This window comes from Gopherus flavomarginatus, chromosome 8 (genome assembly GCF_025201925.1).
Source record: "Gopherus flavomarginatus isolate rGopFla2 chromosome 8, rGopFla2.mat.asm, whole genome shotgun sequence".
In the NCBI taxonomy this organism is placed as follows: domain Eukaryota; kingdom Metazoa; phylum Chordata; order Testudines; family Testudinidae; genus Gopherus; species Gopherus flavomarginatus.
The window spans coordinates 24,297,554-24,316,139 of NC_066624.1; the positions used below are offsets into that span (position 1 = coordinate 24,297,554).

General features: G+C 45.5%; 1 protein-coding gene across 3 annotated transcripts in view; it reads left to right on the plus strand.

Annotated features, from left to right (window-relative positions):
- Positions 1-12,720, plus strand: part of AR (androgen receptor) — a 121,469-nt gene extending 108,749 nt beyond the window's left edge. For all 3 annotated transcript variants that reach the window (XM_050964638.1, XM_050964639.1, XM_050964640.1), the window contains 3 exons: positions 2,266-2,396; positions 3,117-3,274; positions 4,670-12,720. In XM_050964638.1, coding sequence (XP_050820595.1) covers positions 2,266-2,396; positions 3,117-3,274; positions 4,670-4,825 — 445 coding nt within the window. In that variant the 3' untranslated portion in view covers positions 4,826-12,720. The remainder of the gene's footprint in view (positions 1-2,265; positions 2,397-3,116; positions 3,275-4,669) is intronic.
- The last annotated feature ends 5,866 nt before the right edge of the window (positions 12,721-18,586 follow it).

Genomic DNA, 18,586 nt, shown 5'->3' on the forward strand with positions numbered 1-18,586 from the left:
GATGTAGAGTGACTAAAGTGCACACAGAAGAAGGAGGTGCTTCCAACTGCTGGAAATGTTCAGACTTTGGTTGTTCTTTCCCAGACACGTTCACTACTGCTAGAAATTAATAGGCCAGACTAAGAATAGCAGCTGTTTTATTAAACCTTTCTGTTGTGCCCAGCAACCAGGCTGTATTGCTCTGACGAGGTTTTTCAAAGGATGGTTCAGGAAGCTCTGCACCATGCATTTCATTCTTAAACCACCAGCTCTCTCCTTTGTTTGTCTGCCTGTCTTCCTCTCTCCCTGGGCTCTTACACCATACCCATTGCCAGGATATTCAAAGCACCTAATTCAATACATAGTTAAAACACCTGCCTTTGTCTGAGTTGCCTTAAATGAAAAGGGGTCTCCTTTAAATCAAGAGTTTGGTGAGTTTCTCCTTCAGGCCTGTTGAATTCTTAGACCCAAGCACAGTTGCATGAATGGAGACATAATGAACTTGTTGGCTGAATTTACTGACAGCACGATAATCCTTGCAGAGCCAATAGCGATTTGAGTAATGCACCTCACAAAGTGCAAGATACGTTTATAAATGGGAGCTTTGCATAGCTGACGGTGACTTGATTATTATGGCAAATGGCCTGGATGAGTAATGACCCATCCTGGTAATATATTAGGGATTAGTATGTCAGATCATAAATCATCTGTATACTGTTCTTGGGGGTGTGATGTGACAACTGCGGGTATTTTTATAGGATGAGGAATCTGTGACCTTTTCCACACAGAATTGTCCCATTTCCTTTCACATTGTTTGGAAACCTCTGAACACCAAATCTCACTTGGCCGGAGTGTTGGGCCTCATTGTCCATGGCGGTGTCAGGGACCCCAATCCCAGTGTCTGGTCTCTTCATCAAGGCCTCCCAGAAGAAGGAGGGTTGGCAAAGCCTGGCTCGTTGCCCTTGCTTTAGTGGAGGGTGAAAGCTGAGGAGGCTGGGAATATCTCATTACTGATGCCCAATGAGGCTTGGCTCAGTATCGCTCTCCAGACCATTCCCTCTCTTCTTCCTTCTGATATTTTATTATTTTCTCTCCCCTTCTCCTCCCTCTTATCTTCCTTCCCCGCCAGGAAGCACCCTGGGTTTCTCTCTTTCTTCCCTGTTTTTCCCCCTTCCCAGCCTCCCATACTGCTTCCCCTCCCCATGTCCCCCTCTTCCATACCCCTGTCTCTCACTTCTCCCATACAGGTCATTTCTGCAGCCCTTACTCTCGTGGGCAGTCTGACTGATAACAGTAAGCATTAGGCACGCTCAAACGGTACAGGATGAAGCATCATGCCTGTTTCCCCCTCTCCCCTCCACCCACCCACAATACACGTCTTCAGCCAACACTGGTGCTGTCTCCAGCACCTGACAATCGAGTCCTAATTTCCGCTGGTGTTCTGGATACCTGCTCACTTGGAGCATTGCTCCTTCAGCTGGTAATGGCCTCTCCAGCTGCCCATACATTGGCGTGTGCTCCAGGAGCCCTTGGTTTTCAGGTTGCAACTGCAGTGCTAGAAGTTTTAGGCCTCTCTGTGTGATGGGACATTTGCAGCTAATTCACCTCTGTGCTTATACAGTAAAGAAATCCATAGAAAAGGTACATGCAGTTCAGAGAATGATCAAAATAGTGTCGGGGGCGGAATTAGAGATTTAACAAGAGAATCTGCTTCCTCTCAAGGGAGCCACAATGGAACTGTTGCTTCAACATTAATTTACCAGTTTGGAATGGTGGCAAAGAGTGTCAGAAGTTCCTGCAGTGTTACTGTCTGATTGTCCCTCAGCTAAGTTGTGGCAAAAAAAAAAAAAGTGGTAATCTTGAGGTTCCCCTCATGTCATCACTGAGACCACAGACGTAGAGTGTGAGCGTAGTGCTGAGCACAAAGCCTGAGTCTTTCTCCGAGCGCTCGCACCAGGATACATGCCCATAGTTTGTTAAATATGGTACATTGTTGCTGACACTTTTCAGCAAGTGAGAGGGTCAGGTAAACCTTAACATCCCCCTGATCATCCCATTCGCCAGCAAGCAGATGCTGGGTGGTATTTTGGAAAACTTTCCTTTCCTGAATTCAGGCCATGATGATGTTGAGATCCTACAAGAGATAAAGACTATCTCCTTTTCAGATAGAACATGCTAGGGTAGATGAAAAGTTGTTGGGTCTTTGTCTTTTTTTAATAAATATCTCAATCAGCCTGCATATCAGACTAGCAGTACTTTAACCTTCTCACCAATGCATCTTGCCAGGTACCGAATGCACAAATCCAGAATGTACAGCCAGTGTGTCAGGATGCGACATCTTTCTCAGGAGTTCGGGTGGCTTCAAATCACTCCCCAGGAGTTTCTCTGCATGAAGGCTCTACTGCTCTTCAGTATTAGTGAGTAGCAGCATCCTTCTCTGAGCAGATTAATAGTTGATATTCCCTGTGTGACCCTGTATGTAGTCTAGGGTGACTAGATAGCAAGTGTAAAGAACTGGGACAGGGTCGGGGATAATAGGTGCCTATATAAGAAAAAGCGCCCAAAATCGGGACTGTCCCTATAAAATCGGGAGATCTGATCACCTTAGTTCCCCCACATGTTCTGGCTGTGACTGTTTGCTTCAGCCATTGTGCTGAGAGGCAGAGAGATGATTTCAGAAATAGAAATTAGATGCCATAGTGGAGCCAGCAAAGACCACTACAGCCATTCATCCTGCCCTCTGCATTTTGCAGGAGTCCTCCCGATGTAATTCCCTTATCTGACCTGCTCTTAAGTACTACTCTTGATGGGGGCTTGCCTAATGGCTTTTAATAAATGGACCTGTGAGTATAAGTGGCTGAGCGGGAAAATCTAACCACAGCTTGTGGTGGGTCTGATATGCTACCTTTGTTTTGTAACAATGACAGCACCAAACAAAGGCTATGTTAGTAGAGGTGCAACCTGCCCCCAACCCCTCCCCACCTCTCATCCCTAGACAGTGAGCCTCAGTCATCCACAGTGGGAGCGAAGATGAGGGGAATAACTGGGGATGTAGGGGGGGGGGGTTCAGTCTTCCTGTTGCTCTTGTTTTCTTCTCTCCACATTATGATTGTTTCCTGTCCTTGTCCCCATGCCAGTTCCAGTGGATGGTCTGAAGAATCAGAAGTTCTTTGATGAACTTCGAATGAACTACATAAAGGAACTTGATCGTATCATCTCTTGCAAGAGAAAGAATCCTACATCCTGCTCTCGGCGCTTCTACCAGCTCACCAAGCTCCTGGACTCCGTGCAGCCTGTAAGAGGGGATGAAATGGCCATAAACCTGGAAGCAGTAATAACTATAGCTGGGGTCTACTGGACAACTCAGGGCTCTGAGATTTTGCAGGGGTGAGACAGGAATCTTGCAGATACAAACAAGGTGCATAAGGAGATAGCTTCATAAATGTTCGCTGTAATGTCAGAAAAGAGGATTTTGACCTGAGATAATTGCTTTAATTACTTCTCTCTTTTATTGGTGTTTCTATAGGCGAGAGCTCAGAGGCAGACAAACTCTTGAGAAAGATCCTGATTCTGTGCCAGTGTCACTGATCATAGAGAACAAGGGAGAAAAACTTTCAGGAAACAATATGATCTATAATACTGGTTACGCACAAACCTGTCCATTGCCTGAAATAACTAAACCAGATTAGCAGTTAGCCAGCCTCAGTATCTGCAATCTTGAAGGTATTTCTGGCAGTAAGTGTAGGGAAGTACAAGGGAACACTGCAGAGAAACTAAAATGAGCATCTGTATTTATTTTAGGTAGAACTTGCAAGTTTTTGAGCACCACCACTGTGGAAGGTAGTTTCGATGTTTTTCAAACATCCTGTGGGTTGTTAACTGCTCTTTAACTCTCCACTGGATACGCATGGAGGGCTTTTGGAGAAAGATACTGCAGTGTACCTGAAGATCCTAAAACTCAGTCAGTCAAATCAGCTGCACTTAGTCAAAGCCAACTGCCATGCCAAAGTGTGGTTCCTCTCTGAAAAGTGACTGTATAAGTGGTAATTACTCCAGGTCAGACCTGCTCATTTAGAGATCTTTTTTCCTTCAAATTGCCGGCTCAGCAGGCTCATCCTGAGATCTGAACATCAAGCTGGGTCTTATCTGACTGGCACCTCATCAGCAGTAACAAAAATTCTGCAATCAGAATTTAGTTATCAATTCTGTTGGTGATACACAAGGCAGTACAGAATCCATCTGCCTCCACACAGCTGTATCTCTGCAGGGAAACAATAAGAGAAACAGATTTTACTCAGTAAAGCCAGCAGCCCTGACTTTGAACCTGCACAAGACGCTGGTCTCTGTTTGAATAAGATGCCATTTGCACAGTCACTTTTCTGAGCAGAACCACAGTCTAGTTAGTACCTTCTGAACTTAGCGCCTGAGCACTACAGCACTCTCCCTGTCTAGATTGCTCACTTGCTCATTCTCAGGATGAATAATGGCCCCTAGTGACTATTCCCAACCGCAGAAGAGTTTGTAGCATCCAAACAGCGGAAACTTATCACGTCTCACTGCACTGCTGCCTATCCTGTGGTGTGGTACCTGCTAATACTTTCCTCTGTAGTCACCACAGTGTTAGCAGGAGCCATTTGTCAGAGAAGTTAAATCATTCATTTAACCTTCCTACTTTCTCTCTCTTTCTTAGATTGCCAGGGAGCTACATCAATTTACATTTGACCTTTTAATTAAATCGCACATGGTCAGTGTGGACTACCCCGAAATGATGGCTGAGATCATCTCCGTCCAGGTTCCCAAGATCTTGTCTGGGAAAGTCAAACCTATCTACTTCCACATGCAGTGATGTCCCGGAGGGAATCTCCTTCCCCTGCCACTCCCTTTCAGCCATCTCCTGCCTGTTCTCTCTGCACTACTGTACTGCAGTGCCTTGGGGAGTCTCCTCTAAAGATACTGTATGCTGTGAAGATGTACAGTGCCAAATGACAACCTATTGGGATTCCTTTGATTTCAGTTTTTTCTGGGGTACCTCTGAACTGAACTCCCCTTCACGGCTTCTGCATATGTCTGGATGGCTCTGCATCTCTGTAAATGTTGTGGCATGGTGACTTTGTGGCACTTGTTTACACCCTTGTGCTTGCGTATTTTCCACAGTGACGTTTAGTGGCACAGTGCCACGGGAAGTTTCAGACTGGGAGAAATTCCTCCATTTGTTTTCTCTTTAAAGCAAACAAGAAGTAGGTTAAACATGCAAGTTGAGAGGGTGGGTTATTTTTCTGACTAACCTGGGGTATTTTCTTTTTTGTTTGCATCATGTCTTCAAGAGGCATGTGAATTAAAAATGCAATAGTAGTGAAACAGGAAGGGGACAGGGAAAGAGACCAGAGCGTGGTGAAATTAGAAAGTCTATTTCAATATCAGACAGTCCTGTTGCTGCAAAAATCCTTGTTATCGTCTGCTCTGGTCATGCCCACAGACCCAAATACCACACCACTCCAGCCATACGTGCAGACCCATATACCGGGCCACTCTGGCCATACGTGCTGACCCATATACCAGACCGCTGTGGTCAAGCAGCCAGACCCATGCACCCATGTGCAATCAGCAGCTTTGAACAGCATTAAATATTTACTCACCAAAGAAATGCTCAATTCACAGGAGTATTTGGAGTGTTGTCATGTCAGTAACGAGGGCTGGTGAGGATTATGACCTTTGGAACCCCTGAAGATTGCAGAGGGCTAACTTCCATCCAGGACATTTTTCCTGTGGACTGTGAGCCAAACTGGATCTAAGTCTGTCCAAAGACTGTCCAGACACCTAGTAATCACATTCCAGTTTTGAACATTATTTTTCCTCCACACCAGCAAACAAAGAAATTACCACTGGCATCCATCTCTCACCTGTGCACCACGAGTGCCTGAAGTCTCCTCTCACCTCTGCCTCTAGCCTGCTCACCTTCGATGTCTGAGGTCTCCACTTGTTTCTGCCCGTCACCGTGGGTGTCTGAAGGTCTAGATTATCCAGTGGTGCTTCTCATTTGCCCTTTATCCGACCGTTTTGCAGATTCTTTCAGAAGCCAACACAGAAAAGAATCTCAGAAGCAAAGCGGTGAGATCTTTGACTCTTTGGGCTCTGTGAGGTCCAGTTACTTTGGGATTATTCCGCTCTTTTGGAAACAGTTGTACGTGGCCTGAGATCAGAGGCAACGCACGTGGGCGAGCATGTGAGGTCACGTGCCCCACCCCCACATTTGCTGCTTGACTTATATTGAGCATGCTCATATGGACTGAGCATGCTCAGTAACACCGCTGAAGCCACCAGCCCTCACTCTGCCCCCCGGCAGGCACAGGTCATCTCTGCCTGAGATTCCCAGCTATTTCAGGGAATGGTAAAGATAGCATTTAAGAGGCCTGTTCTCTTACTTAGGGGTTCCCATGGCTTGCATTAATGTTAGTAGTTGATCTCCACCAAGGAAAGAATACACGCCCTCTCAGTGTCCCTAAAATTCCTGCATTTTAAAATTAGAACCCAAACAAAGCCCAGAGCTAAACCTCATGGAGATGACAGTGTGTCGTCAGACTGCAGCACATTCAGTGAGATGCCAGCTGGAGAACTCTGCCTAACACACACATGCTATCATTCAAAATGAGATCAAAGGTTCGTCATCTTTGTTTATTGGCAACTTTCAGGGTCAATATTTCAGAGAGAAATGAGTGTTTCTTCAAGGCAGATTAATGTTGGCTTGAATCATCCCCCTGGCATTCCTAAGGACACATTGGCCCACCTAGGAATTTTATTCAGATTTGTTTTTTTTCTGAGGTTGTACTGCATGTGAAAGATCTGACCCTTCATTGCCTGGTGGCTCTGAGTTCCCTCCTGCGCCCTTCCCCTCATCTCGTGAGCCCAACACAGCAACAAGAGCCCTGTTGGCAGGACTGGCTTATGAAGCAGATTTTTGAAGAGGTGGATCTGAGTTCATCTCATGTAATATGGCATCCCACTATGCCCATGTGACAACAGCAGATTAAATGTGCCATAAGCCTCCTTTATACGCTAGGAGAGTCAGACGTTTAAGCCTGTGGATCCCCACCAGTTTTACTCTCCTCAAGTATGTGGGCCTTTTCCAGCCTAACGCCCTCCCCAACCCCTCCTTCCTCATGCAAAAGAATTATGGCAATTCTGCTGCTACTGGGGCCTTTCATGGGTTGGGTGCCACCATCAGCCTTAGAAGGCAGCAGCTTGTCGAGTTTCATGGTGCTGCACCTGGGGTTCTGTGCAGAGTGCTTGTTGGCACAGAAAGTGCCCACAGAGTTTCTCTGATACTTTTCAATCATACTGTAAGGGTTGCATTTAAAAAAAAAACAAAAACAACAACAAAAAAAACCTTTTCAACAGTTGTGAATGAGTTTTCATCCCCTGCGAGGCGTGGCTCTGATCACAGTGTTCCTACGCTCCTCGTGAGTGATTGAATAGTAGTAAGCTCTTTTTGATATCAGCCAGTTGGTACTGTGGTATTATGAATATCTTATTCTCTTTAAAGGCTTATAAAAATACTGACATTTTGGTGTGATTGAAAGCAGCTGGTGCAAGGCTCCACTGACTTCGAAAATATACCAGGTTAAAAAGTTCAGTTTACACCAAAGCCTGCTTCTTTGCACTGGGGTTTTTCAGCTAGTTAGCAGATGAATACAATGATCAGCTGGCTTGGCACAGCACAACTCACTCCATAATGAATGAAGGATGGCTGGAGTATGCAGGAAGGCATGTATTTTGCATTCGGTCAAGTCCATGCAAGGGTTTCACCTTTGTGTACTTAGGGAGCTGGGTTGCTTGGTACCATTCTAGAATGTCAATGGCAGGCTGGCAAGAGATCTAAAGTAAATGTACTGCTTGCCTACAAAAACTCCTGTTTGATGGACAGAGCCACGTAGTGGACAAGAGAGGAGGGGAGAGGGGGAGGCCGCTGGCTGTGACAGGCACTATACACACAAGTTGCACACATTCTGTAGATGATACGAAGTGTGAATCCTTTAGGAAAGGAGCATGTGACTTACTTGAAGTACATGCCATCCATCCAATACTGTACATCACAACTAAGTTGCCTTTACTGACCTCCCTGCGCCAGTAGTTTCTGTGCCAGACCAGCCATAATGGGAAGTGAGGTTTTTGTTTGGAAGCTGTTCGGTATCACTTCTTCTTTAATCTGAAAGCTGGCTTTGTACGACATTGTTAGAGGAATTACTGAAGGATCCGGTCACAATAGCTAGGATCAGTGACACGTTTATTGGTCTGTGTATTCACCGGGGTTTTTAAACACTGTCTTCTTCAGCTTACTTTCAGTGGCTGCTGCAGAATGGAAAAAGGCTTGCGAAATGCCAAAGCGCTGACTTGGCGATGTTCTTCTGTACTTTGTTTTTTATTTTCCATTTTTATTTCTACGTGTGCTTAAATAAAACAAAGAGAACCCCACAACCCACATGATAATGTAGAAATTGTCCTTAATACTACTACACACTTTGCATAGCGTTTTTGTTTAATGTTACTCCAGGAACTCATGAAGCTATCTGCTTACTTGGCAATGCTTTCCAGAACACGGGTGCAAATAGCTTGCAAGTACCCCTCCAATTACATAGAGCTAAATTCTTCCTTCACATACAAGAGTTCAATTTCTCCTGGAGTTACAGGCATGGGGAGGCAGAATTCTTAACTTAGCAAGGACCTGGTAACTACACCCTCCTGCATATTGCTAGGGCGTTTCATGCAGTGAGAGTAAAACCCATGTAACCTACAGTCTGGTTGGGGAAAAAGAAGAATGGATGGGGTGTTCAATATTGATCTAACTCCACTCCCATTGAAATCAATGGGAGTTTTACTATTGACTTAAAAAAGAACAAGAATTAGGCCAATGCTAAAGTGTATTTGAAGATCCCACCCAATATGTGTTTGGTTTAAGCCATATCTGGAGGGTCTAACTCACATTGTACTTAGTGCTTACTCAGGGAAGACTCCCATTGAGTTTGCCTGGGTAAGGGCTGACTAGATTCTCCTCTCATTTACGCTAGTGTAAGCCAAGAATACAATGCCTAACAAACATTGAAGTCAGTGGAGTTATCCCAGTGTAAGTTAGAGGGGAATCAGGCCCCAGGAGCTGGATCTCAGGATGTGTCCCCTATTTACTACACACTGTAGGAACTCTCTGGTCAATCACCCTTATGATGAAGCGGCATTTCCCCAGTGAGAGCCCTGCCACTGAGGGTATGTCTATACTTCATGCAGGGGTGTGAATCCAAGCTCAAGGACACATCCTTGCTCTAGTTCTCATCAAGCCAGAGGCCTACATGCTGGAATGCTACCTCCCCAGCCCTGCCTCCCCTCCACACCGCACCTGGCTTTTTTGACAAAAGGGCATTTGTCCCGTTTGCTCTTGCCAACTGATCAAATCAGCAAGAGCGAAAGGACAAATGCCTCCTTTAGGGAAAAAAAAAGTTGGGACGGGCTTAAAAAAGGGACTGTCCCAGCCAAAACGGGACTATGGTCACCCTAGTGAGCCACCTGGAGTACATGCCTGTTTGAGACCTGAGGCATGTAGTCAGAGTGGCTAGCCCATTCTGCCACTCATGCTGCCACGGTTTTAGCACACTAGTGCAAGTATGTCTCCTCACACTGGGAATCGCACCCTAGCTCTAAGGGTAGACATATCCTAAAATGATACTAGTTTTATAAGTAGTTAGGGTCCATGATCCATATGTAAATGAAGGTGACTTACATGGTATTTATCACCAGTGACATCAAGTGTTACCTGCCTCCTAGCAGACTAGGAGTGACCCTTCATCACTGCAGGAGCGCTGAACTGATCTACCACACACCCAGCACCTTGCAGCAGATGTCTCCCCGGCCCTTTGTCACATGCAGCTGCAGCTTCCAATGTTGTTTGCCTCCCTTAATGTTTAAAACTAAAAAGAACGAGATATATCATTTTATATTACCAAAGATTTCTATATAAAGTAATGACTTAAAAGGCATTTTTCACAGAGTAGACACTAAGAGAGATTAAATATCCTTCAGAAAATGGGTCCTTAAATGTGTGCCTGTGTTAGTAGAAGCTTTTATATACTCTTTTTTTTTTTCTGGTACTGTTGACCAGGTTTTGAAAAGTCCATGGTTGCACTGTGCAAATGGAGTATATACTGGCATGCTGTATTCTGGCACCAGTATTAGTTTGCTGAGGAGCTGTATATTTCAGGGACAATATTTGCACTGGAAGGACAACAGAGAGAAACCCATGTTGCTCCCCCCTTTGACAGCACAAAACTTCTTTTCAAGCTAAGGCAGAGAGTTGAAACGTGTTGTAAACTGGCATTTGCTTTGTAATCATATTTCAATGTAGATCTATAGTGTGAGCGAAATATGTGCCTAGGACTGTTCATATAGACGGGTCTCTGCACCTTCCCATTTTGGTTCCATTTAAGAACTGATATTGCCTGTGGGAAGCAAATTGGTAATTGCACCTTGAGCTTATGTGAGAACGGGGCTGGCTCTGTTGGCCTCATGCTCTCACCTAGGAAGCCGTGACCTTGGCACGCTACCTGCAGGCCACAGGGCAAGAGGTCGTGGAACCTTCCAAAGTGTGGGGATGTGGGTGGCCTTTGGAGACAGTGCGCCATGTCATGTCCTACATTTTAATAGCCCAGAGCTGAGGCACATGCAAATTATTGCTGCAAACTCTTTGGACACTAGCTTCCCAGTTGCAGGGTGTCTCATTTTAGTTGCATTTTCTGTGGAGGACTAATTGACATCTGGAAAGTGGGCCTTAAAATCCAAATCTCCCCCTAATCAGGCTAGCTCCATCTGTGCACTAGTCACTGCCTTGGGGAAGTGAGGCGGAACCTCCCTTTTAAAGGGACTGCAGGGAGCCTGGATTTAGATGCCTAGGACCCGTAGTTGTATCATGCACAGAACCACAGGAGTCATATGCTGAGTGGCTCTCCTTGCTGGCTGTTTTGTGTTAAAACACTGGGTTTGGGAGATGGTCTGGAAAGTTGATGGCAAATTAATTTTTTTTTGTTAATGTCTGTAATTAAAAGTGCTGTATATAGATATATTTTCCTTTTGTAATAAGGCTAAACGCTCACTGCTGGGGTGGTCTCTCACCCCACAGCTATTTGTGTGAAAGCTAGAAAGACTCATTACGGTCACTCATCTTACTACATCTGAACCAGATCATGAGGCAAACAGCTATAGTTCAGTGGGGCTCCCGAAAGGAAAAGCGTGGCAGCCCACACATTGATCAGACGGGTTTTCAGGCAGAATAATGCAGCTAGTTCACTAGATCTGTTTCTACATTATGGGATTCAAAAGTAATAGCTAGGCTTTGGGCATCTGAGGCATATCATTCAAGCAGCCCTCTGCCCGGTCGCAGTATGGCCCTTCTCCTGTTTTTGTTAACGCTTTCTTGTCCTTGCAAGGTTTGCAATCATGTAAAATATATAATCATCTTTAATTACATATGCAGAATTGTGGCTTTTTTTCAGACAATCCACTTTAAAAAATGGTATTCTGGTGCCCCAAAACTGACAGCCACTAAGAGCTAAATTCTTTTCCTGTGGAAGCCAAGTGGGAATTTTGCCATTAATATTAATGGAGCCAAAATTTGGCCCTAAATGTATTAATAAGGAAAACTCAGATCCACGATGTTAACTGTCATTGAGGCTTAACATTAACTGACATCCAGCTGCTTCAGTCCACAAAGATGTGACTGAAAATGCCTCCTCAACAGGGATCAGTGAGTAAGAAATTACCCTGCTAGTGTGAACTTCATTTATTTTTGCTTGTAATGAATCAAAAAGAAACATTTCTGCTACGAAGAAAAAAACAACCAACTGACCCTAGTACAGGGGGAAATAAAAACAGAAACATTCATTTTGCTTTTGACTTCTTTAGTCCATGCTCAAGTTCAGTGTGTGCACCCAGCCGATGCTAGACAGCAGGACAAACTTCATGCAGTAGCATTCAGCTCTCTTTTTATAACCTTGGAATCTATTGTTGCTCTGAGTTTAATAAAAGGCAGAACCTCGTTTGCTGGAAAATCAGTGTATGTGTGTGTTTGTCATTTGTTTATTTCAGACAGGAGTTTGGAAAATGTCATCCGGTAAGAAAAATATTTGCTAGTGGGCCTGCCAAAGTAAGTAAATAAATAAATGAATAATTGGCCCATTTCCTAGTGTCAAAGTTGTATGCTTGGGTTATTTGTAACAAAAGCTGACTGTGGAAAATTGTCTAATAGTTCCTTATCTTGATTGTTAATTCATTTATACATAAAATAATTAATCTTTTCATCTCAGCCTTTGGATTGTTTAAAAATTGGCTTTTATTTTATTAATATATTTATTGGAGCCAGTGTCCTTCTTTTCTCTCTGTTTCTGTTGTTAATATTTACCAGCAACTGTAAAGCCAGTCTGCTCTGACTTCATTATAAAATTGACAACTTGACCTGTGATCTCCACGTAAGACAAAATGCCGTGTTTCTTCGTTCAAAGCACGGACGGGCATTTTGCTACAATTTAGTCAGTCTTCTATTGGCCAGACTGAAGTGCTCAAAAACAAAACCACAAGTAACAAAATGTTTAATGTGGAACGGTGTGGTAATTACATATGTACTCATGCCCTGAAAACTGAAATCGAAGTGTACACATGGCTTTTAACAATACAAAAAAATAAAAGGCTGCGAACGTGGAGCCGTGGGATCGCATTGGTTTAGTCCACTCTGGAGTGTCTAGTTCCAAACCTTCGCTTGAGTCACAGTGGAAGATGAGTTGGTTAGTTTCAAATTTTGGCTGCAATTGCCATACTCGGGTAAAGCCCAAGATCCGAATAGCAGCAGGAGCGTTGGCAGAGCAGTACGGGGAATGCAAGAGCAATATGGGCTGCAGCTAGAGTTGCGGTGCATTGGGGGGACCTAGGACTAGAACAGCAGCAGGGCAGGGCATGGCAAGGCAGCCGGGCAGGCCTGGAGTCAACTGACCCAGCTTGCAGGGAGCCCAGAAGTTTGGCGGCTAAGAGATGCTGCAGGTCAGATGAGGGGCATTGGCAGAGCTGGGAGCAAGGCTAGCTCTAGGTTTTTTGACACCTCAAGAAAAAAAATAAAATAAAAAATAAATTAAAAAGGGGGGCCGGAGTGCCGCTGCCAAAGCAAACAAACAAAAAAGCCGGAGTGCCACCCCTTGAAAAGTGCCACCCCAAGCACATGCTTTGACCGCTGGTGCCTAGGGCCAGCCCTGGCTGGGAGGGGAGTGCTTGACTGGGGGAGCTGGGTGCGCAGTGCACTGGAAGAGCTATAGAGATGAAGCTTGCATCGGGCTTGCCCATATAACACCAGACTGTAGGCCACTGTTCCCAGGCTTCCATTCCCATAGCGAAATTCATGCCCCCAACCACTGCCAAGTCAACCTTTACCAAAAAGCAGCAATTTGTTCCTAAATTTTAAACTTGTGTCAGATGACCGTGATGGACATGCTGCCTCTCACCAGGCCACAGCTCCTCCTCAGGTGCATAATGGGGCATCCCCCTCCCACTCCCTACAGCCAGACCCAGCTGGCCCAGTCTTGGTAGGAGCTCAACCACTTGACCAGGAAAAAACAGACACATGCAGGGCAGTAGCCCTCTCAGCACATGTCCTGACAAGGCCTAAGGCTGCGTGGGGCACTGAGGCCTTGCTGAGCCTGTGAAGCCTGAGACGAGACTGCCCAGGGGATTCTCCTAAGACTGCATTTCCCACCTTCACATTGTTTTCCCTCTCTGTGGCCACTCCCTTCCCACACTCAGCAGCACAAAGGTGCTTTTTACGACCCATATGGAAAAAGCAACCATATTAATCAAAAGTTACACATTTCTAGGTACAACAGACTGTCACTCAGGAATTTCCTTGGAACAGTTAATGTATTAGCCTTAGTGTAGCATCTGTTCACACCGCAGCAGCTTTCAAATTTTATTTCATGATGGTTAAACCACAGAGACACTAAAACTCTTACTTTTATTTTTTTAAAAAGAGGAAAAAATACCACACCTACAAACAGTGCATCCCAGGATATTATGCTTGGGGGGAACCCCACCTTTTGCTGCTGCAGTTAACGTCCGCCACACATCTCTCACATAGTAGCGTGCCAGCCTCACAAAGGTTTTGAGCTTCTACTAGATTATCACCTCCAAGTCCAAACTATCTGAACCACTTGGATTTACAAATGTGGGCTGGAACATTCACAATCAATAGTTATTGAGAGAGTAAGAGCAATTTCCTTTAATTCCTGACTCCAGTCCAGCAGGAAATACCACAAGAACTGCCTCTCTCATGATGTTTTCGGCCTTTCCAATCCTGGCTGCAGAATCATGTCTTACAAAGGCTGCTGATGCGAAAGTACAACGAATGTTACCAAATGCAGATGAGCTTTGTTGAACATTTGCAAAAGTTTGGATTTGATCAAATGTGCAAGCTGGACCTTATTTTATCTGAACTGGTTTGTCTTTTGTCTCATCTCACCATAAGTACGGTACAACATTGCTGTTTCCTCCCCATCAGTATATACAGCTCTTTCCTTTTGCCTTAACTAGAGAAAAATTACACACAAATCATACCTGAATTGCTGATACACCAATGCAATATTTCTGACCACCTACTTGCCAAGAACAAGAAACCTTCTCTCTTGGGGCATCATGGGACAACCACATGTTCTTACCTTTGTGTAAGTGGGGGAATTGTCCTGCTATTGTGGGGGACTTTCTGGCTTATACTCTACCCCGGTGAAATGGGCTAGTGGAAGGATCTGAGTCCTCACTCCCACTCCCTTTACCCAGAGGCCTCCCTGCCCTCGAAGACTCCCCTTCCACTTTCCTGTGTGGCAAAGTCTGTGTAACCCCAACAAGACTGAGCCCAGGATTCCTGGGGAGCTTGACCCCCAACCTTGTAGTGGTCACTTAGGGCAGGGGATAGGGTATCGCCACTCTGGGATGCTCTCTCTGCACTGGATGCTTCCCTGACCCACTGATCCAGTGCCGTAACAAGGGCATGGTGAGTGAGGCACTTACCTCAGGCGTGCAAAGGGGAGGGGCACAGCTCTACCACCCAAGCAGGGTGGAGGAAAAAAAACAATAACACGATCAGCAGTGCTTCAGCAGCAGCTCTACCACCGCCGCTTCTTCAGCGGCAATTCGGCAGCAGGTTCCTCAGTCCCTCTCGCAGGGAAGAACCTGCCGCCAAATTGCCACCGCCACTTCATTCATTCTTCGGCGGCAATTCAGCAGTGGCGGCAATTCAGCAGTGGGTCCTTCCCTCCAAGAGGACTGAGGAACCTGCTGCCGAATTGCCGCTGAAGAGCCTGGAGCTGGCCCTTGCAAAAATTCCTTGTTAGGGCTCTGCACTGATCATTACAGTAACTCCTCACTTAAAGTCGTCCCAGTTAACATTGTTTTGTTGTTATGTTGCCTATCAATTAGGGAACATGCTCGTTTAAAGTTGTGCAATGCTCCCTTCTAACCTTGTTTGGCAGCCACCTGCTTTGTCCACGACGTGCAGGAAGAACAGCCCGTTGCAGCTAGCTGCTGGCGGGCTTGGAACCAAGCTGGACCAGCAGCCCCACTATTATTCCCCTGTTCCCCTAAGTTCCCTGTGCAGCAGCTGCCCAGCAGGCTAGCAATTGCAGCTGCCCCTCCCCCCACTGCCATGTGCTGCTCCTGCCCTCTGCCTTGGAGCTGCTCCTTGAGACTCCTGCTTGCTGTGCTGGGGGAGGGGGAAGAAACAGGGGGGCTAATGTCAGGGTGTCCCGCTCCCTCCTGCTCCTGCACCCCACTTACCCCATCTTCCATAGAGCAGGGCTCAGGATGGCAGGAGCTTGCAGCAGCTGTGGTCTCAGCAAGCTGATCTAATTAACAAGGCAGTGTACTTAAGGGAAATGCCCATATCTCCCTCCATTCCTGCTGCCTTGTAGAGTGAGAGAGTTAACCCTTGAGGGCTCAGCCAATTGCTAGTTCATCATTTAGCAGTAAGGGAAATATCCCACCTTCTGACTCCTCCACCTCAACCAAGCTTCACAATCATCATCACTGTGTATCCATATTAAATTGTTTGTTTAAAACTTATACTGTTTCTGTGTATATATAATATAGTCTTTTGTCTGGTGAAAAAAATTTCCCTGGAACCTAACGCCTCATTTACATTAATTCTTATGGAGAAATTGGATTCGCTTAACATCGTTTTGCTTAAAGTTGCATTTTTCAGGAACGTAACTACAACATTATGTGAGGAGTTACTGTACATACAGTTCAAAGTAAATACAATTTATTAAACAGCAATCAATCTTACAAAAATAAAGAAAAATGAAAAAGGTTAAAGGAGAACACATAAGCCCGCTCTGTGGCACAGGGACATCACGACCAGCGTCTCTGGAATGTAAGGAAAGTTCAGTCTGTTCCTCACAAGTGCCAGGCCCCTTCTCAGGCCCTGGCCGTGCTGCAGGGATGCTGCGGGTCAGACACGTGCTCTGGTGGTGGCCACAAGCTCTCAGGCTTTAGGTGGCAGGACCCTTCTTCCCAGCGTTGCCCCCTCCCCATCGAGGTTACAATCCCCCTCCAAGTCTGAGCTGCAAGGTGTCTTGGCTGGGGGCATCTCCCTGTGCTGGTACTGCTGCCCAGATTCCCCCTCCCTCTCCTCAGCTGCTCACCGCACCTGGCTCCAGACTGCTCCAGCTCCAGCTCCACCACTTTGCCTCAGCATGGCTGCTGCTCTGCCTCCAGCTCCCTGGGCTACTATTTTGGCCCACCTGGCTCTGGTTGCTGCAGCTTTGCTCCCAGCACAGGTTTGTTCTCTGGGTTGCTTCTGTGACTCTGATCCCAGCACTGATCTGCTTCCTGGGCTGCTTTTCTGGCCCCTCTTCTGGCACAGCTCTGCTCCCCAGCTCGGCTTGGGCCCCTGCTTTCTCCTTAGCTCTGCCCCACTCTGTCTGACACAGGCAATTCCAGCTCACACGGAGGATGGGACCCTCCCGGGTCTCCTGACTCCCTGATTAACCTGCCTGCCCTGTCAATCAGGTTGACCTGGCTCATTGGCCTCTCTTCATTGTTCCTGGGGACTGTCAGTCTCAGGGTCCTGATTACCCATTGACCCTTCCCCTTTCTTTTGGTACTGGGAGATAGCAACCAAAACACCCTCACTGAGTTTTAGTAAGGGGACAACAGTCCCCTTACATTTGTATTCTTCCATGCATGGTTACATTGCAAAGCCAGGATTTGTTTTTTGTAAAAAGGTTCCTGTGTGATTCCAGAACTACTGACTTATAAAATCCTATCCTTTTTTATTTGAGTAGGGGGCAGATGTCTCCAAACACTGTCCCATTTCCTGTTCAGAAGCTTTAAAGAGAAAATGATTACACCAAATAATCAATTTCACAAATAATTTCCCCAAAAAACAACAGCAGGAGAACTGATGGGATGCAATTACTTGCATATTTGGCAGGCACAATCTCCCATATTAATCATTACAAGATTGTCCAGCTCCCCACTCTTATATTGAATATGGAATGCAGGGACTCTGGATCAAGGCTGTAGGTCCCAAATTTGGTCTACCTTTTATTTTTCCTGTATGGGTTTGAAAAAGCCATGCAATTGTTTATAGGTTGCTCTTTTTTGGTTTTGTACTTTTAAATCAAAGCCAGGAGGCTCAGTTCTGATCAAACCTACAATGAACAACCAATGTGTAGCTTGATACTCACAAGCAACCCTACAATAACAAGGGGCTTTGTTTGTTAAATTCACACAAGAATTTTCCCTGTCCAGGGAGGAATGGAGAAGGTTTAATATGTGATATATGCCATCCACATCACTTAATGCATCTCTGAAAGTGCTTAGATAATAGGGTAATGGGAATACAATCCAAGCGCTTGCAAGCATCCCTTGAATAACAAACCAATATGTATGTGTATGGTGCCTCTGAAACAATGCTACGTTTTATCTTTCGCAGAAGTTACTGTAAAAAATAAATATAAGAAAAGAAATATTATGACACAGACTCCTTTTAAAATATAAAAACTTGGAAGGGTAGTAAAGTAGTTTCAGAAAGACAGCTTGCCTGCTTTTTGCTCTCTAAAGTACGCTGCAAGATACATTTCCCAATTCTCACTACAATTTACAAGCCACACAGTCTGTGTTTTAAACCTAATGGAAGGAGCCAAAATCAACACTGAAAACAATCAACCAAGTACTAAGGAGCAGGAGGTTATACTCCCTCAGACCACAGTATGCTGCCTGGACCTTGTTTGAAAAATGACAGCAACCTCCTGGAGCTTGCAGTTCTGTCCTATCTTGACAAAGGGTGGGTGAAATCTCTGCCTTTCTTCTTGCTCTCCCCAGACTTCAAGGTGTTGTTTTTAGCAACTCTAAGATGTTCCATGTCAGCACAACAAGAGAACCGAAGAACAAATCTGTGCATCATCTCTCTGTTATTATTGGTCCTCTGGGGACTATGGGTTACTTTTGTTTGAAGTCTCTGTCATGACTGCTGTGGTCCTGCTGTCCATGCAAGTTGGAAACAATCAGATGTCAGATTCTCCGGGATTCAGGAGAG